We start from the raw sequence: 21,126 nt of genomic DNA on the forward strand, positions 1-21,126 counted from the left end.
ATGCGGAAGGTGGAAACATTGAAAAATGCTGATCTAAGCTATGAATTTATTGCTAAATTGGGGATAACATCACTCATCCTGACTAGTGAATGCCTCCACTTCCACTCTAAGGCCCTCGTCTCCCAAATTGTAAACAACTTATTTTTCAAGCACTTCCTGCCAATCTTTTAAAAATGATCGTACTGCATATCAGATTTCCAAGTCAGGTAGCCTTCTGTGAAATTATCCATTTCTCTATTGTGGCCTGCCTACTTAGTAAAAATAGCAAATTCCAATTGTTCATTCAGAAAGGTCAGCAACTTTTAAAATAACACATTTCCCTTCCCACATCCAAACAAGCCTATACCACCGCGTTTATAAACCTTTTGTAGTTTGCTTTATTGTGCTTGAATGCTTTTATTATCCCTATAAGGCTTCAAGGCCTTGGTTGAAAAATATCTGACTCTCCAAGTGTCTCTGTTTTCCAGAGACGTCCCTGATTTAGAAAACCCATCCTGGTTTCTGATTTGATCTTGGAATGTCCCACTTTCCCTTAAGATGTCACTATTTTCATTGGAGAAATGTTGGAGGGCAACCTGAAGGCAAACCTGTATAGGGAAGGTTTTTATTTTTTTTAAAAAAAGTTTTACATGTTTTTATATATGTTGGAAGCTGCCCAGAGTAGCTGGGGCAACCCAGCAAAATGTGTGTAGGGTATAAATAGTAACATTATCATTATGGAATGGGACGTCCCAATTTTCATCAGAGAAATGTTGGAGGTTATGAAATATCAGGAATTAGATTGACATACTCTGATCAGTTTCTTATTTGACTCAAGTTTGGAAGTAACAAGTTCCATGGGTAATATTTTCCTCCCCAAATGCTTTCCCCCCACTGCACTCATCCTTCTGGGTTCATGAATCTACATGCATACATTTGCTGATGAATGTACATACAAGAATAAACTGAACCCAGCTGCAAATATTTTCCCCCAACCTCCTCATTCTGACACTCTCCTTTTCCTAAAGAATAAGGAAGGGGGAAGCGTATGCAACTACGACTGTTGTGTTGGGGAAAAACATTGCAAGGTTATTCAGGTTGCTCCTCATAGATTTCTAGGGCTGGGAAATGCAGCTGAGATAGCTTTGCTGTTCCTAGAGGAGGTATAAACTGCCACTTACTTGCTCAGCTGGGAGATGTTGTTATCTGCCCTGCTAGGAGAATGCATTTTTTTGCCTATGTTTCAGCCTGCAGAACGCTAAAGGCTTGTGCCTAGTTGTGCGTCATCTGCACTGCACTCTGTCAGTTGCTGTTCATGTTCCTGATAAAAGCATAATGACTTAATTATTAGTTCCTTCATGGGCAGTGTAATTGGGGTGGGAGTTAAGACTCTCCAAATGTTGCTTAAATGTGCAGGCATCTGGTCAGCACATGCTCCAATTTCTGCCCTCACTTCATCCTTCCCTCTGCTTAAAACCTTGTGGCCCCTATGCATGTTCTACAAGTACTGTGTAAGGACCAGATAAATTAACATCATGAGCTGGATGCTGTTTGCTATTCTAGACCAGGGCTGAATGCTGTTGCGTGTTCCTTGCTGTTGGCAACTAATTTTTAAGTTAGCAAGTTGACCCTTGGTTGAATATTTTATAAGCTTAGATAGCACTATATCATATGTATGGATATAGGCATTCAAGACTCATGGGATTTTTTCTACCTGTGCTGTAATATTCAAAGAATCTTTTTGTGGATGGTCATGTAGCCTGTTCTTAAAAGGTTTGAATCCCTGCGACTTGGTGAGTTCCCATTGCTCTGTCTCAGCTCCTGCCAACCTAGCAGTTTGAAAGCACACCAGTTCAAGTAGATAAATAGGTACCGCTGTGGTGGGAAGGTAAGCAGCGTTTCTGTGCGCTCTGGGTTCCATCACAATGCCCCGTTGCACCAGAAGCGGTTTAGTCATGCTGTCCACATGACCTGGAAAGCTGTGTGTGGACAAATGCCGGCTCCCGCGGCCTGAAAGAAAGATGAGCACTGCAACCCCATACTCGCCTTCGACAGGACTTAACCGTCCAGGGGTCCTTTACCTTTACCTTTTTACCTTCTTCAAAGTCTCAGTAAAGGAAATCCCACAACTTGATGCAATTGTGTAAGATTTTGCTAGAAAAAATTCTGCCAATTGTCAATTTCTCATTTGCATGCAAAAGTACCTATATCATTACTGGGCAATCAGCCAATACAGATCCTGAATGCTGGTCGAAAGAAGCCATTTATTTTCTTTGACTCTTTCATAAAGTAGTATTTTTTTGGTAATATTTCCCCAGGGGTCGACCCAGGTCTGCAAAAGGAACCCCGAAATCAGACACCCACTCCAGCAGCAGCACCATCTTCATCCAAGTATCATCGGGCACGATCTGGGGGAGCTAGAGATGAACGCTATCGATCCGGTAAGGCTACTACAGATTCATCTGAGAAACATTGAGGGGTTGTTGTTTTTTTTACCTTTTTAAAAAAAATCAAATCGGGAGATTGTAGCCAATGGTAGTCATCCTCAGAGTAGACCCATGAAAATGATTGGAGATCACTAACTTAGCTTTGTTGATTTCATATGAGTTTACTCTAAGTAAAACCTAGCTGAGTGCAGCTCCAGGATTTATACATTGGGGCTATGAGTTTAGCATTTTCATTCCAAATCCTTCCTGTAGAATTTGCTGCATCGTTCTTCTGGCTGGGATTTGAGTTCTGCTCTGTTGTCCACTTCAAGCGTGGTTGCAGAGGAAAGCCTTCAAGCTGCCTTTACTAGAGTCTTAGATTTTAAAGGAGAAAAGGCCTTTCGTGTCATACTTCTTTTTCAGTCTTTTAAAACGCTTTTCTAAAAATACATCCTTAAGTAGAGCATTCACTACCAGAGGCCAGTGTCTAGCATGTTGGATTCAGATATGGGAATGGAATAATAGAAATGTAGAGTTGAAGGGTACCCCGAGGGTCATCTAGTCCAACCCCCTGCAATACAGGAATCTCAACTAGATCATACATGAAAGATGGTCATCCAATCTCAGCTTCAAAAACCTCCAAGGAAGGAAAGCCTGTCACCTCCCATGGAAGTCTGTTCCACTATCAAATATCTCTTACTGTCAGGAAATTCTTCCCGGTGTTCCATCAGAATCTTCCTTCTAGTAACTTGAATCCATCAATTTGGGCCCTAGCGTCCGGAGCAGGAGAAAACCAGCTTGCTCCATCCTCCATGTGATAGCATTTCAGATTTCTGAAGATATGTTTACCCGTGTTAAAATCCCCCTGCAGCCATGCAACTCAATATATCTTACCACAAGCTATCTCACAGGGTTGTGAGAATAAAATGAGAATTTTATTTATGCTGTCTTTTATATAGATAGATAGACACACACACACACACACACACACACACACAGACACACACACACAGTGGTACCTCGGGTTACATATGCTTCAGGTTACATATGCTTTAGGTTACAGACTCCGCTAACCCAGAAATAGTACCTCAGGTTAAGAACTTTGCTTCAGGATGAGAACAGAAATCGTGTGGCAGCAGCGGGAGGCCCCACTAGCTAAAGTGGTGCTTCAGGTTAAGAACAGTTTCAGGTTAAGAACGGACCTCCAGAACGAATTAAGTACGTAACCAGAGGCACCACTGTATGTCTCTTCACATTTTGGAATCAGTTATCACACCTCAAACTCTGTTTCACTGGATGACATGTGCATCCTTTGTTTCCAAGACCTCGGGACAATCTCCTACCAAATACCAAGGTTCACTCCATCAGACAGAAACCTGCAAGATGCAGTGCAATCCAAAATGTTTCCATGTGCTTATGTATGCAACAACAGCAGCAAGAATATTGATTGCAAAGTATTGGAAGACACAAGATTTACCCACACTGGAAGAATAGCAGATGAATGTGATGGACTACATGGAACTGGCAGAAATGACTGGCAGAATCCGAGATGAGGGAGAAGAGGTGGTGGAAGAAGACTGGAAGAAATTTAAAGACTACTTGCAGAAATACTGTAAAATTAATGAATGTTAAAGGGATGTTGGATTGAAATTAAGTGGTATTGGTAAAAAGATTAACAAGAATATGTAAATATGGATTGATAATGGTGGAAAATATATATTTATAATAGGCTAAGATGCTGAGCAAGGATAAATGATAGAGGGTAAGGACTTGCTGAATTAAATATCTGAACTGGAATACAAAAAGGGAGGTGTGAGGAGGTCAGGAAACTAGTAAATGAAGTATAAGATATGAAAATATGGATTTTTTTCTTTTTTCCCCCTTTTTGTTAACTGCTTTCTATTTTGCATTTTTCATGTGTTTTGTTTTTGTATCTTTGTAGTTCTTTTTTCTATTAGGGTTCTTTTTTGTTCTTATTTTTTATGTTCAAACTTTGAAACTTTTTATTGTTTGTAAAATTTCAATAAATATTACTTTAAAAAAATAAATAAATGTTTCCATGTGCAACATATCCTCTCTGCCCACTGAAGGCAACCTGAGACGTTCACATAAAGTGGGCCTCTCAGCACCTCTGTCTGCTGTTTCCAGCCCTTGTGAGAGAGCGGAGTGAGGAGATTCACCCATCCTCTGTGGCAAGTTATGTGTTGCTCCTTTCAGACATGCATCTTGGTATGGAGGATACATGCATCCACCTAGTGATGAGAGAAATAATCAGACTTCTGTCTGCTTCTTGTGAGCATCTGCAGCTACCATGAGTCTCCAAACTCCAGCAGGTATTAGATCTTGCCAAGATCTTGCAACTAGGATTTTAGGCTCATTGATGTCCAAATTTCTACTACTTAGTGCTAGATAAGACAGAGGGAGAAGATGTGGTACCACTTTGAATTTTCTACTTGCTTGCAGCTCACAAACCCCTCCTGTCTATATTTTGGAGGAGCTGCAGAGGATCCTGCATAGCAGTACTTAAAACCACCACCACTAGCACAGCTCTGGATTCAGATGATCTCATGTATTGGCTGGATCAACAAGTGAGAGGGTATTGGGTGGCAGGGAGAAGTGCCCAAATTCTGATCATTTATGTATTCATAGAATCATAGAATAATAGAGTTGGAAGAGACCACAAGGGCCATCAAGTCCAACCCCCTGCCAAGCAGGAAACACCATCAGAGCACTCCTGACATATGGTTGTCAAGCCTCTGCTTAAAGACCTCCAAAGTAGGAGACTCCACCACACTCCTTGGCAGCAAATTCCACTGTCAAACAGCTCTTACTGTCAGGAAGTTCTTCCTAATGTTTAGGTGGAATCTTCTTTCTTGTAGTTTGGATCCATTGCTCCGTGTCCGCTTCTCTGGAGCAGCAGAAAACAACCTTTCTCCCTTCTCTATATGACATCCTTTTATATATTTGAACATGGCTATCATATCACCCCTTAACCTCCTCTTCTCCAGGCTAAACATGCCCAGCTCCCTTAGCCGTTCCTCATAAGGCATCGTTTCCAGGCCTTTGACCATTTTGGTTGCCCTCCTCTGGACACGTTCCAGTTTGTCAGTGTCCTTCTTGAACTGTGGTGCCCAGAACTGGACACAGTACTCCAGGTGAGGTCTGACCAGAGCAGAATACAGTGGCACTATTACTTCCCTTGATCTAGATGCTATACTCCTATTGATGCAGCCCAGAATTGCATTGGCTTTTTTAGCTGCCGCGTCACACTGTTGGCTCATGTCAAGTTTGTGGTCAACCAAGACTCCTAGATCCTTTTCACATGTACTGCTCTCAAGCCAGGTGTCCCCCATCTTGTATTTGTGCCTCTCATTTTTTTTGCCCAAGTGCAATACTTTACATTTCTCCCTGTTAAAATTCATCTTGTTTGTTTTTGCCCAGTTCTCTAATCTGTCAAGGTCGTTTTGAAGTGTGATCCTGTCCTCTGGGGTGTTAGCCACCCCTCCCAGTTTGGTGTCATCTGCAAATTTGATCAGGATGCCCTTGAGTCCATCATCCAAGTCGTTGATAAAGATGTTGAATAAGACCGGGCCCCAGACAGTACCCTGTGGCACCCCACTAGTCTCTCTTCTCCAGGATTGCACTCTTCTCCAGTATTGATTGCATTTACCCCACCTTTTCCTCCAAAGAGCTCAAGGTGGCATAGGTGGTCTCCCCCCCCCCATCTGATTTAATCTGCACAACAGCCCTGTGAGTTAAGTCAGGCTGAGAGGCAGTGACTGGTGCAAGGTCACCCAGCGAGCTTTGGATTTGGACCCCAATCTCTTAGGTCCTTAGGCTCTAGCCACTACTCCACACTGGCTCTTCGGGGCTCATGTCAGACTAGTGAGCATTATTAAAAATTAGGAATGATTTTCTTTGTTTTTTAGTCGTTTAGTCGTGTCCGACTCTTCGTGACCCCATGGACCAGAGCACGCCAGGCACTCCTGTCTTCCACTGCCTCCTGCAGTTTGGTCAAACTCATGCTGGTAGCTTCAAGAACACTGTCCAACCATCTTGTCCTCTGTCGTCCCCTTCTCCTTGTGCCCTCCATCTTTCCCAACATCAGGGTCTTTTCCAGGGAGTCTTCTCTTCTCATGAGGTGGCCAAAGTATTGGAGCCTCAGCTTCATGATCTGTCCTTCCAGTGAGCACTCAGGGCTGATTTCCTTAAGAATGGATAGGTTTTATCTTCTTGCAGTCCGTGGGACTCGCAAGAGTCTTAGCTTTCCTTAGTTTTAGTATTATGTTCCTCAGCTTGTTTGCGTTATCCTCAATTCTGTGCCTTGCAGGTAGCTTTTGATGATGTCCTTGCTCCACCCTCGTGGAGTTTAACATTGTTAAACTCTTGAGTCCTGAATCATAATTTGCTTTTCTGCCTTTGTCCAATTTGTGCACCACCACTCCAAAGTCACCAGCCAATCCGGAAATTTGTTTTCAGCCCCGCTCAGCTAAATCCTCTCAGCATACAAGTGTTTCCTGCCTTTCTTGGTAAAATAACCTTCCCATCACCATTTGTTCCCTCTTATTGTGCTCCTGAAAAAGAAGTCGTTCCTGAAGTATATGAATCATGTGGCATTTGTTTCATCTGTAGCATTGAACTACTGTGCCTGTCCAGATGAGTCATGTTCAGTAGTTGGCATTTACAGCATGAACTCTTTTTCTTTTTGCCTAATCTCCTTCAGGCTAATCCCCCTGGTCCCTGTCAGCTTGCTGAAATGGCCCTTCTGGTGCACAGTGTTCAAACATGAGCAGGCTGCTGCTGCTGCTGAACTCACAAAGCTGTACCAGGCCTTTGAGAGCAAAGCATCAGATATGTTCAAATGCTGTTAGGAAAAATTCTATTGAGGGCAGAATTGACTAACAGCTGTAGCTCTATGTGGGTGTGTGGATAGAGCCCAACAATTTGCATGGGATATGATTTGGGGTCTATGGGCTATGTGACTTGTCAGCCATACTTACTGTTTTAGCTTTGTGCAAATTGGTGAACTTTTCTCCTCTTCTTCCCAACAGCAAAGTTGCCATGCTTTTGTGTAGGGTTCCAAAACTCTACCACACACCCACACAGACAAACACACTTTAAGACTGGTAACAAAAAAGGAACTCAAATCTGTACTGGCCTATCCCCTGGCTGGGTGTTTTGCTATGCAGTTTAAGTTGGGGGTTTTCACTGAATTAAAGGATGCGGATCCTATGTTGAACATATTCTGGGGCTCTTATATCTCTGTAGTACAGAGAAAGCTGGTTGTCTAGCATGAGTTGGATTTAAAAAGAGGCAGCTATAAAAACATACACTTTTCTCAATGATACCCCCACTTTAGGACCTTTGTAGTAAAGTAATTTCTCCACAACTGGCAGTACTGGTGCTGTTCCCCTGTAATGTGGTTAGAAAACAACCCCAGACGTTCAGGGTTCTGAATTGAAAGAAACTTTGCACTTGCAGCATTTTATGTGCATGTCTCATACAGAGGTGTTCACAGTTAGTTTCACTTATAGCAGGCACCCTGTTTAGAATTGGTTCTCACTCCCTAGAATGTTTGGGCATGGCTCAGTCAAGTTTCCTAGACCTTGACATGGGTGAGGATGAATGATGGCAGAAAATTTTTTATTGGTAATCAGTTGGGATTTCATGTCCCATATTTGGACTGTGCTCTTTTGGTTTTAATCAATCTCCTCTTTTCTGCAATTCTGGTTTGCAAATAAACATTTGGGGGGGGGGGGAAGAATGTTAATTGCACCTTTGAAAATATATTGTATCTATTCATTATATTATAGGGTTGCCATATTCCCAAAAGTGAAAATCTGGACAAAGTTGTTGAGCTCTCTTTTTGGGGAATCATCAGTTTTGGGGAGTTAAGAATTTGTAGGAACGGCATAAAATCTGATATTGCAAGTTCACTTTATTTTAGGTAGTTTGTAAGTTTTCATGGCACTTTGTAAGTAATTGTCTCTTTCTCACATATTTGATAAATGGTGTAAAATTATTTCCGAACAACTGTGTGGATATTTGTCGCCAATGTGCTGTACAAGTTGCACTATCTTTATTAACAGCACAGGTTTCATTTTTCTAGCAACACTTACGAAGTAAGCAGAAAGCAAGTTAAAATAGGTGTGTAGCAGGGTGTGTATATGAGAGAGACAGAGAAAGATGCAGCTTTGGCCAAATTTGTGGGATTTGTAAGTATGCCCAGTTCCATTACACCTAACCTTGCCTAAGTGGCTAGATGCCCGGCATTTCTTACACAGCTACAGAAGGATAGCCCAATAGGTGGCTTTGACGTCGTCTTCTACCATGCAGATTTCTGATGTACTCACTGATTTCCACCCCCATCTGCAGACATCCATACGGAGGCAGTGCAAGCTGCATTGGCAAAACACAAGGAACAGAAGATGGCCCTGCCCATGCCAACAAAAAGACGGTCCACGTTTGTACAGTCTCCAGCTGATGCCTGCACCCCTCCAGGTTAGAGATCTACCCGTATCTGCTTGAATTCCTGATTGGAATCTTAAATTTGCAATAGCGTTTCAGTTGGCTCTTTCACACTTGAGCCGCGGTTAAAGAATTCCATTTTTTTCTCTTTATGTCCTCACACTTATGGTTGGTGTTTGTTTTGGTAAGAGGTGAAAGCTCCTTACCCTTCTTAAGTCTCTGAAATGAAAAATCTTTGTGTTTTTGTCTTAATCCATAATTTACATCCAAAGGATCTGAAGCTTGCACATGGGTAATGAGAATTAAAATACTTTACAATTAATCAGTTCAAGTGCAGCAATTGTTTTCAGTGTTTGGAGGGCTGAGTCCTACTACTTAAGAAGAAATAGTGAAGAATGGAGTGCTCCTGAGTGTGTACAGAGTTGATTTTTCTCACTGCTGTCTCATCAGATTATACTGGATTAGGCTACAGGGCTTTCATATGGTAGGGCAGGGCTTCCAGGCAGGCTTTTAAACGTTAACCACAACCACTTACCGTGTGGTTGGCAGGCGTTTCCTGTTCATAGAGCGGCCTAAGGTGGTCCTTATTTACTGAGATCTCCAATAAAAGAGATCAGATGGCTTTGCTACAGATCCCGGTGGTTTTGCTATCAAACATTAATGAGTACACATTTCTTTTTCTCAGGCAGTGCCGTGAGTGAAGTGAAGGGCTGTGTAAAAACAGCTTTACACACTTAGTGTGCTTAGGCTCATGCCAACAGTCCTGTAATGTCTGGGTGTTACACTCTTCTCATTCAAGTAAAATAGAAAAAAAAATCAGCATTGTAGTGAGACGGTGGTGAAGCTATTCAGCCTTTTTATGACATAAGTTGCTTTATAGTCGGGGTGGGGCCCATATCTTGACCCCCAGCCCCCTGCCATATTTACCAGCAGTAGTTGTGCTGTTCTAAGAAAAGTCAGGTGTAGCAGTGAGGATAGCAGCATAGGGGGCTTGCGAGGGTAAGGGGACTACACAGAGTTCAGCAGAAGAGCTCAGTGTGCTTCTGGGAATTTTTATAGGAGCACATGGAAATCATTTGAGAGGATCAGAAATGAACATATGAACATGGCCAGCCTTGGGACCAAATTGGAAGTAGTGATCTCCCCACATCCTTTTTGCAGCTCCAAATCACTAACCAACTTTAAAAGTCTTCAGGACTGTCTGTGGCCAAAGTGAACATCTTACACATCTTACTAATTCCTGACCTAAAAGGTAAAGGTAAAGGGACCCCTGACCATTAGGTCCAGTCGTGACCAACTCTGGGGTTGCGGCGCTCATCTCGCTTTATTGGCTGAGGGAGCCGGCGTACATTTTCCGGGTCATGTGGCCAGCATGACTAAGCTGCTTCTGGCGAACCAGAGCAGCGCACGGAAACGCCGTTTACCTTCCCGCCGGAGCGGAATTCCTGACCTAGGATGTAATTTTAAAAAATGTAAACATTGGGTGGTGTTGGAGTTTGAATTATCTACAAGTTAATTTTCAGTTTGAGTTTCATTTATTGTCAATTCGTTTTCAATTCATTTTAATCATAAAAATAAATAAATGGAGACCCCACGCTAATTAGGATTGCCCTTCAAGTTAATTTAGGGAGTTAATTTAGGTTGCCCTCTAAACTTCTAGTTTAGCCTTGGAAAGGGCTTTCTTTCTTTCTTTGGCCTAACCCTGTTTTAGCTTTGGCCCACACACCTTTTTGCCATGTGGCCCCTCCAGAGAGTTTGCCATCAGGAGTATCATCAGATTCTCTCTTGCCTGGTTGCAAGATGGCTTCCTTGGTTGATGTGGCAAGTTGGTCTGCATTTCCCTCTTTTGAGCAGAGCTAGATGGCAGCACATAAGCTAAACTCTTCCCTATTTGACATTTCTTGAACCCAAGTTCTAGAGCCACTGTGGGGTCAAGTTAATTGCTTTTGAACACGCCGTTGTGACTAATGAGCTAGTAAATGTACAAAGATGGCATTCAGATGCTCCCATTCTAGTGGAATTCAGGGAAAGCTGCACGATTTTATGGGCCCTGATTATGCATTTGAAAAAAATCCGTATACTGTATAGTCAACAGAGTCTATTCACAGGAGCAATTACTGCTCCCCTTATTGTAAACTTGCGATATTAGAACTGAGCAGCTTATTCAGCATAATAATTCTCATTAATGTGCCAGTGATTTGGGGACACTCATTTCTGTCAGTCTTCTGGGTGTTTGATTAGCAGGAATTTGGGGTTCATGGTGCCAACCAGCTGTTAACTGTCAGTGGGGACAGACAGCAGCCCTGGGAAAAGTGAATCTCCTTATGGCTTTGATCAGCCTTGACAGCACTACTCAGGATAGCTGATTAATGGTGATCAAAGTGGTGGAGACATAATTGCTTGGCTCATGAGCTTTAAGCAGCATTTGGGCAATGGAGCTCCCACTCCATAAATAAGAAGCCATGTATAAGTTTAGTTGAACTTTCTGTTAGTGCACCCCCTACCCCCCCAGCAGCATCATAACATTGAATAGGTTGTAAGTGTGGGTAGCCTCTTCCAAAATCTGAATCCACTCGGAGCATGAGACTCTTAGTCTCTAGTGAGAATAAACTAACATCTGAAACCACTGTTTGATCCTGGCTTGTTCTCACTAACCATAGTTTAAACAGGTAATTGGGAACTTGTAGTCCTCCAGACACTGATAGACTACAGCTACCACCCCGGCCATTGGCACTGCTGGTTGGACCAAATTCAACAATTTAGCGGCAGCTAAAAAAGCCAATGCAATTCTGGGCTGCATCAATAGGAGTATAGCATCTAGATCAAGGGAAGAAATAGTGCCACTGTATTCTGCTCTGGTCAGACCTCACCTGGAGTACTGTGTCCAGTTCTGGGCACCACAATTCAAGAAGGACACTGACAAACTGGAACGTGTCCAGAGGAGGGCAACCAAAATGGTCAAAGGCCTGGAAACGATGCCTTATGAGGAACGGCTAAGGGAGCTGGGCATGTTTAGCCTGGAGAAGAGGAGGTTAAGGGGTGTTATGATAGCCATGTTCAAATATATAAAAGGATGTCACATAGAGGAGGGAGAAAGGTTGTTTTCTGCTGCTCCAGAGAAGCGGACACGGAGCAATGGATCCAAACTACAAGAAAGAAGATTCCACCTAAACATTAGGAAGAACTTCCTGACAGCAAGAGCTGTTTGACAGTGGAATTTGCTGCCAAGGAGTGTGGTGGAGTCTCCTCCTTTGGAGGTCTTTAAGCAGAGGCTTGACAACCATATGTCAGGAGTGCTCTGATGGTGTTTCCTGATTGGCAGGGGGTTGGACTCGATGGCCCTTGTGGTCTCTTCCAACTCTGTGATTCTATGAACATCATCTGAATGCCCCACAGATTGACTAGTTTAAAGAAACTAGTTTCATGAGCTCAGATGTCACCTTTAGAAATCACTACCACCTTGGCCTTTTAATGCTTCTGCTGCAGCCAACTTTACTCAGTCAAAAGCACAATGTGGGCTTGACTACAAACTCACACACAGGGGGGCGAAGGAGAAATATCCTCAGGATTTTAATCCTTGTTGTACATGTGGCTCTTTGCTGATATGCTGGTCCACATGACTGAGTAATATCTAGGCACACAAAGGACCCCTACAAATAGAGATGCTGAAGTAATATAACCTCATGACATTAGGGAATGAATTCAGGCTCACACTGAGAAATGAGATGGCAGTAATTCAAGTCCTCTGAAAAGAATCTGAATTTCTACACAATTAGGTCACCCACGAGGAACTTGGGAGCCCTCATACTGGGCTAAATGCTACAAACCCCCTCCCCATGTGTGCAGTCTTCTGCATTTGATCCGAAGAAAAAGACGGCATTAAGGTTCATTAACCACTCCCAGTAGGGCTTGTAGTGGTTTTTAAAGACATTGAACATTTAAAGGCATAACCATAACCCACAGCACATGACAGGTTTAATGGAGGATATCACTTCCTTGGAGCCAAAACAAGAGACTTGTTCAGCCTGAATTCACAGGGAAGAGAAACCAAGTTGCTCTGTGATCTCAGGGCAGCTCCATGTTTTATGCTAATATATTTGCTGCCAGCATACCATAAAGTACCCTGCAGCACATGCATGATATGCACATCACACATATATGTACATATAATGGGCGGCCTAAATAAAGGCATTGTCTAAATATGAATTCTCTAATCTTTTTTATGGGTCAAGATGACTACCTTTAGTTTTTGCATGTGCGCACACACATTAAAACACCATTGTACAGTGGTACCTCGGGTCACATACACTTCAGGTTACATACGCTTCAGATTACAGACTCCGCTAACCCAGAAATAGTACCTTGGGTTAAGAACTTTGCTTCAGGATGAGAACAGAAATCGTGCTCTGGCGGCGCGGCAGCAGCCGGAGGCCCCATTAGCTAAAGTGGTGCTTCAGGTTAAGAACAGTTTCAGGTTAAGAACAGACCTCTGGAACGAATTAAGTACTTAACCCGAGGTACCACTGTGTATGTATCTAGATAACCTGGCCCAATAAAGTTTTCCAGGCACATGCATAGATCCGTGTTTATCTGTGTATCATCTATAGTGTATTTGTTTGCTGCAAAAAACACTGACATAACAGTAGTGTACACAACACAAACCTATTTGCAGCACAAAGCATGGAGCTTCGCTTTACAAACGAATGGTTCACTGTGGGATGAGCTTCCATTGGGCAATACTCCTTAGAAGCCATTACCAACTTGGTACCCTTCCTATATTTTAGACTACAACTCCAATCAGCTCAACCAGCACCTGAGAGTTGTAGTCCAAAACATCTGCCAGGTACCAGGTGGTCAAGGGCTGGTCTACAGGATCAGATGGAACCCTAGAAAAGAACCTCAAAGGTCACCTTGTCCAAACTCGTGCCAAGACAGGAAATCTAGTTACAACATTATTGATAGTTGAGCATCTAACCTCTGCTTAAAACAGTTTCTGAGTTCAGATGCCACAGGGAACTGTAGTTAGTTTATAACCAAAAGCTTCTTTTTCTTGTAGGCATGGGGGTGGGGAGCATCCAAGTCTGGGGCTTGCTTTAGATCATTCTCTCGTAGTAGGAAAGCATGGTTTTCCGTTGCGTCTAAATGATTGAGGGTAATTTCAAGGCTGAGCACATGAATGCTCATATGATGGTTCAGGGGTAGAGTTTCCTGGGCTCAGGACCTTAGCCAGTGTGGTGTAGTGGTTAAGAGCGATGGACTCGTAATCTGGGGAACTGGGTTCGTGTCTCCGCTCCTCCACATGCAGCTGCTGGGTGACCTTGGGCCAGTCACACTTCTTTGAAGTCTCTCAGCCCCACTCACCTCACAGAGTGTTTGTTGTGGGGGAGGAAGGGAAAGGAGAATGTTAGCCGCTTTGAGACTCCTTAAAGGGAGTGAAAGGCGGTATATCAAATCCAAACTCCTCTTCTTCTTCTCTTCTTAGAAGACTGAAGCAGAATGTATTCATGGGTATTTCTTTTGACCTTTGCCAGACCAGATGTTTTAAATGTAATGTGTTCCCCTTGCAGGAAAAGCAAAAAAGGAAAAAAATTATAGACCCTCTCAACACCCATTGCTATTCTCCCAGAATGGACCGGTATGGGGCAAAATTGAACTGGACACATGTGCAGCAGGGGTGTCTTGGAACTTTATAGACTGGTCTGGAAGTGTATCATGAACCAGAGGGCTGCAGTTAATTTTTATCTTCTAGTTTCATCTTAACCAAGGCATCCATTCATTGCAAATGTAGAGAGTACATTTGGTGGACCTCCTGTTCCTATTCTAAAATATTATTCCAAAGTCCACATGGGGGTAGAAATTGAGTTGGCCTTTTGAAACATTTTAGTTAATAAGTTTAAATGAAATAAAACAGATTTGCTTATCTTTCTACTCGCAATTTGTTACCCGGCAAGCTTTATTTTATTTTTTTGCCCTTACACACATTTCCTTCTGCAGCTGAAGGAACCTTCTGATGTTGTCTTAGCAGCACAGAAACTGTTGCAGTGTGTTAACAGAGTGGCACAGGCAGAATGGGCAGTGCAGCAGCTGCTGCCATGCTGCTAAGATAATGTTGAAGGGCCCTATGAGAGCTAAATATGTTTTTTTATTTATTTACCTACATTTATATATCCTGTCCGCCTTCCATCAGAGAATGCAGGGCAGCATGCATGTGGTTCCCTGGTAATCACCTTCAGACCGTACCCAGACATTGCAAATTAAAATTACCATTTGAACCATGAATCCAGTTCAGGATTAGGGTCAGGAAAGATTGGATGCTTTCATGGAGTGTGCCATAGCTTCAGCCTGTATCTTCCTCCCTTCTTTCTGGAGAATGTTTAGGGTTGCGGGATAAAGGTGCAGGCTCTCTGTGTTCTGTGTGCTTCCCAGTGGAGAATGCTCAATTTAGATGATATTTTCCAGCTTCCTGGTCTACAAAGCTGGGAGTGAGTGTTGGAGCTGATTGGAGTGTTGGAGTCCTCTGTCTCATCCTTTCCTCCTTTGCCAAATGCCAGTCTCAGTGCAAAGAATCTGACTTGTATTAAACCAGAGTTCCCCATTATAGCTGAACCAGGGATCTCTGCCTTAATACTGTATTGGTTAACCAACCAGGAAAACTAAGTTATGATGTGATCCATGAGGTATGAAGCCAGGAATGATCTTTTGTGTGTGTGTCTCAGGAGAAAGATCATCTGTCTGTTTTGCGAATACAGTGGTACCTCCGGTTGTGGACGGGATCCGTTCCAGAGCTCCGTTCGGATCCCAGGGTTTCCACAACCGGAGGTGCCTGTTCTGCGCATGTGTGTGGCGCAGTAGAGTGCTTCTGCACATGCGTGAGCAGCGAAACACAGAAAAATACTTCTAGGTTTGCAGCTTTCACAACCCGAAGTTTATGTTACCCAAGGGTAACGTAAGCTGAGGTTCTACGGTATCTCCTTTGAGTACAGGTTGCATGCTATTCAACCTACATTTTAAAACTTTGTCAAAGTTAAACAAGACGTGCTTTTTAAAGCAACCTATAAGCTTTAGTGAAATGATATAACAAGACATGCTTTTTAAAGCAACCTACATAAGCTTTAGTGAAATGATACAGCAAGGAGTTTAAAAAACAACTTTGATGCTGAATCATGTAGCTGACTCAAGTTATAGGCAAGCCTAGGATGTGACACTTTAAAAGATGTTAGATATCAGTTCAGTGGGTGCGGATATTTTCCATACCTGATTATCATATAGCAATAGTCCCTACAATAACCACTCCGTGTTTTCCATTCAGCTCTAGGAATGCTGGGCAGACATGGAATGTTTCCCACCCAGTGATTTGAATTCTCCAGAGTCTATTAAAAGCCAAATTTAACACAGGATGCTTTTAGTGAATCAAGTATTTTCCTAATAGTTTATCAGTTTGTTCTTGACTAGCTCGACAGCAATTTTGTGTGTTTTTTTAAAGGGAGGTGCACTTTTATGCCCAGCAACACATTATCTTTGCCAGCCCTGAGTTCTTTCTCCAGCACTGCCTGTTCAAGTTTTAATTATTTATATGGCCTCTTTTTTTAGTAGCTGGGTTATATAATCCTGCAAAAGATGCATATAGAATTAACTTTGCAAAGGCTTTTGCCAGCCTTGAAGCTTAAAATCTATCGCTTTGCTTTTGCATAGTAAAAATATTCAGCATTTATTTTTGATGGCTGTATTAATTGTGGTGTTCCATTTAGGCACCATTTTTTTATTATTTGAGTGCTGGCTTAGGCAAATCTATTGAGTCACGTGACTGGAAAATATCTATTGGTTGCCAGTCAAGATGTCAAATGAAAGCACAAAGCTTTTTTTACTTACGTCCCGCCAGCCACTTGATCTCATGCGCAGAGATTGTTTTGGAATGTGGTAAAAAATAAGTGATGATTAGACTGAATTAGATTAAATGTTCTGCATGCAATTTCTATATGCTGGAGTAGATAGGGAGGGAGCCTTTTGTCCCTGCTTACTGGATACTCTTGGGTCAATCGTCTTTTAACTTAGGCTAGAATTCTAATCCTACTTACCTGGAAGTGAGCCCCATTGAATTCAATAGGATGTAGTTATGAGTAGACATGAATTCAATTGCAATGTTACTCCACGGTGGTGTTCTAAGGTTAAATGGGTTTCCCCACCCCAGTGGAGGATGCCCTGATCTCCCTGGTGGAGAGGCTGGCACAGTTCAGTTCTCTCTTCTCAACTTCTGAACTTAACATCAATTGAGCCAACTCTGCAGTACCCTTCCTGTGGCCTTCCCAGGGTCCATTTGCCCAACCAAAAACAAAACAAAGCTTTGTTTCCCTCTCTTCACTACCACTTCCTGCCTGCCATGAATTTTACATGCATAAGAAGGGCTGCTGTCAAGAATTCTGAGCTTACCAGCTGGAGGTCAACCATTCAAGGAAACCACCTCTCACTTCATGGGGGAGGGGGGTAACTTGGAAAGTTTATTAGTTGCATTGCGCTATTAGGTGCACCCAAAGTATTCTCAGCCACTTGTTGGTCGGCGCTTCTAGATTTGTGCACATTTCCTCTACAGTTGTTAAAGAAGCAAGACAATGGTCCTTTCCATGCACTATTTACAAAGAGGAACAGTCTTCGGGGAAGGAACTAGGTCTAAGAGTCGCCTCTTCTTGGCAAGACCAGTGCAAGTGCAGCATAGTTTCCTGTACCAACAATATCTGTGAGTCACAGATCGCAAGGAAATGGAGACCTTATTCTTGATAGCAGCCCTTCTAAGGCCAGGTGTCCAGAGGAGGGCAACCAAAATGGTCAAAGGCCTGGAAACGATGCCTTATGATGAACGGCTAAGGGAGCTGGGCATGTTTAGCCTGGAGAAGAGGAGGTTAAGGGGTGATATGATAGCCATGTTCAAATATATAAAAGGATGTCATGTAGAGGAGGGAGAAAGGTTGTTTTCTGCTGCTCCAGAGAAGCGGACACGGAGCAATGGATCCAAACTACAAGAAAGAAGATTCCACCTAAACATTAGGAAGAACTTCCTGACAGTAAGAGCTGTTTGACAGTGGAATTTGCTGCCAAGGAGTGTGGTGGAGTCTCCTCCTTTGGAGGTCTTTAAGCAGAGGCTTGACAACCATATGTCAGGAGTGCTCTGATGGTGTTTCCTGCTTGGCAGGGGGTTGGACTCTATGGCCCTTGTGGTCTATTCCAACTCTATGATTCTATGATTCTAGGTCTTAAATCACTGCACAACATTTAGGCTGCAAACCTAAACCAACATAACTGAAAACAGTTTGGTTAATTGAAGTATGTTGGCACTGGTAACAGGAAGGAAATCTTGTTCTGTTGCATCTTAATCAACAGAGGTATCCTTTTTAAAAAAAAACAACCAACAACTCTGTTGGTATTAAATTGCATTACACTTCAGTATCTAGTCAGAGCTGCAGTACAGACAGTATGACAAATGTGCTTTGGGTTTAATCTGTCTCTTCTACAGATGCAAAATTCCCTACTATATGGTGTATTGTTCAGTTTGCTGCTGCACTCAGTGAGTTTGCTACCTCTTTGACAAGTAATTTAGGCTAGCTGGGCTTACTACACATGGCAGTGTGAATATGTTGCTGCTTTGGCACTCTCAATACACAATTTTGGGATATTAGGACTGGGCTCTTGTCTTGAGATGCAGCTGGTCGCTTTACTCAGGTTCTTGCTTGGTTATCTTGCCATGGCAATTACTTGTGTTGCAATAAATGTTTGGAATTTATTGTATGTGGATGTTCAAATGAGTATGCTGGCAACCGTGTTTAGCAAATCTCTTGAATTTTCAGACCTTTTCAAAATTATCTGGGATTGTCAGTATTAACATGTGTATATTGACATTCAGCACATTCTGGACATTCATTTGCTAGACTTTACTAGTAATTTGTATTGGAAAGGGCTGTAATTCTGGGGCAGAGTAAACTATTTTTATGCAGAAGGTGCCACATTCAGTCCTCAGCACCTTCAGATAAAACAATACCTGAAGGAGCATCTCCACCTCCGTCGTTCTGCCCGGACACTGAGGTCCAGTGCCGAGGGTCTTCTGGCGGTTCCCTCGCTGCGAGAAGCCAAGTTACAGGGAACCAGGCAGAGGGCCTTCTCGGTAGTGGCACCCGCACTGTGGAACGCCCTCCCACCAGATGTCAAAGAGAAAAATAACTACCAAACTTTTAGAAGACATCTGAAGGCAGCCCTCTTTAGGGAAGCTTTTAATGTTTAATGGATTGTTGTATTTTAGTGTTCTGTTGGAAGCCGCCCAGAGTGGCTGGGGAATAAATTATTATTATTATTATTATTATTATTATTATTATTATTATTATTATGTAGCAACAGAAGGGAGATACCCTTTTCTGCCTGTGACTCTGGATATGCACTGCCATTCAGAGTAGACAACACTGGGCTAGATCAGCCTTCCCCATATGGGGACCTGCAGATGTCCTGGAATGCCACTTCCATCATTCCTGTCCATTTGCTATGCTGGTTGGGGCTGATGAGAATTGTAGCTGAACAACATCCTGAAGGTACCAGGTTGAGGAAGGCTGGGCTTGATGCATCAGTAGTCTGACTATTAGGCAACTTCATAGGTTCATACACAGGAAATTCTTTTTTGCAAATTGCATGTTCAACAAAACGTCCTACATTCACATTTCTCCCCAAAGCTTATAGAGGACAAAGAAAAGTATTGTGTTTCATGCTCAGTGGCCAAGAGGTCACAGCTTGCCCCTTTGAACTCCTCTATACCTCACTTTTCCTGACATTTCCTTCTCTGGTTTTTACATTTTTCAACTGGGTGCATTTCTTAGAATCATAGAATTGTAGAATTGGAAGGGCCCCTGAGGATGTTAATAATAATAATAATAATAATAATAATAATAATAATAATAATAAATTTATTTATACCCCGCCCATCTGGCTGAGTTTCCCCAGCCACTCTGGGCGGCTTCCAATCAAGTGTCAAAAACAATACAGCATTAAATATTAAAAACTTCCCTAAACAGGGCTGCCTTCAGATGTCTTTTAAAGATAGGATAGCTGCTTATTTCCTTCACATCTGAAGGGAGGGTGTTCCACAGGGTGGGCGCCACTACCAAGAAGGCCCTCTGTCTGGTTCCCTGTAACCTCACTTCTTGCAATGAGGGAACCGCCAGAAGGCCCTTGGCGCTGGATCTCAGTGTCCGGGCTGAACGGTGGGGGTGGAGACGCTCCTTCAGGTATCATTTATAGTTAAATATATCTGAAGAAGTGTGCATGCACACAAAAGCTTATACCAAGAACTAACTTAGTTGGTCTTTAAGGTGCTACAGGAAGGAATTTTTTTAGTTAAATATATGTGTATTCAAACACATTTCCTGTTGTTTGGGAACAAAGAAGCAGATTTGCCCCATATGTGCAAATGAATTCATAATCTTATGGGTGAGAGAGATTCCCCCCCCCCCCGAAACTGTCTTCAGCATCACTATAAGACATTTGAGGCTGACTGGGCAGTTGCTTCCCATCTGTGTCAGGAGGGTCCCAGGATCATATTGATATGGCTTGTGGGCCACATTCTGTTTTAAAGCTCTACATGTCCGGTCTTCCATCTCATGGGTCAGATGAATGCCTTCTTAGAGGTTTATGTCCATATGGGGCTTCTACTCATTCAGTTGTGCCATCTCCTAGAAGTCCATGATATGCCGAAACCCATATATTATCTGCAGATCTCTGAATTAACATTTGTAAAGTCTTTCTCTTCCTTTCATATTATCAAGATTTGACAAACTGATGATTTGGTATTCCCTAACCAATTGCACCTTGTTATTGCAAACTGCAGTTATAGACACCCTACATTTTCAGGATATTGACAGGCAGGTGCTATGGTGTTTGCAAACAAATGTGAGTGCACACATGCAAATAGATGCACAAACAGAAAAAAAATCTTTTACATCAGTGGCACTGTATGGATAGCTGAAGATCTGTTTCCATCACTCTTTGTTTGTAATTATTTAGAGTCCCCTGTTGTAACCAAGAGTCTGTTCTACTGATGCTGATTTCTCTGTATGGAAAAAAACAGTGACAAAGGAATTCTTCCATGTATACAGCCTTGGGCATTGTAAAGAAGTTCTCTTTCATCTGTGTCCTCCTGCAAGCCAGTAATCGCAGAACACAGGCAATTTCCCAGAACACCTATTCCCAAAACTCTCCATGGAGATGGGCTGATTCTGATGTT

At 42.7% G+C, this 21,126-nt stretch overlaps 1 protein-coding gene across 1 annotated transcript in view; it reads left to right on the forward strand.

The window, feature by feature from the left end:
* Positions 1-21,126, forward strand: part of DIP2B (disco interacting protein 2 homolog B) — a 191,883-nt gene that overhangs the window by 117,234 nt on the left and 53,523 nt on the right. The window contains exons 3-4 of the mRNA XM_082212954.1: positions 2,298-2,420; positions 8,781-8,906. Coding sequence (XP_082069080.1) covers positions 2,298-2,420; positions 8,781-8,906 — 249 coding nt within the window. The remainder of the gene's footprint in view (positions 1-2,297; positions 2,421-8,780; positions 8,907-21,126) is intronic.

The sequence above is a fragment of the Podarcis vaucheri genome (genome assembly GCF_965113315.1).
Source record: "Podarcis vaucheri genome assembly, chromosome: 2".
NCBI lineage: Eukaryota > Metazoa > Chordata > Lepidosauria > Squamata > Lacertidae > Podarcis > Podarcis vaucheri.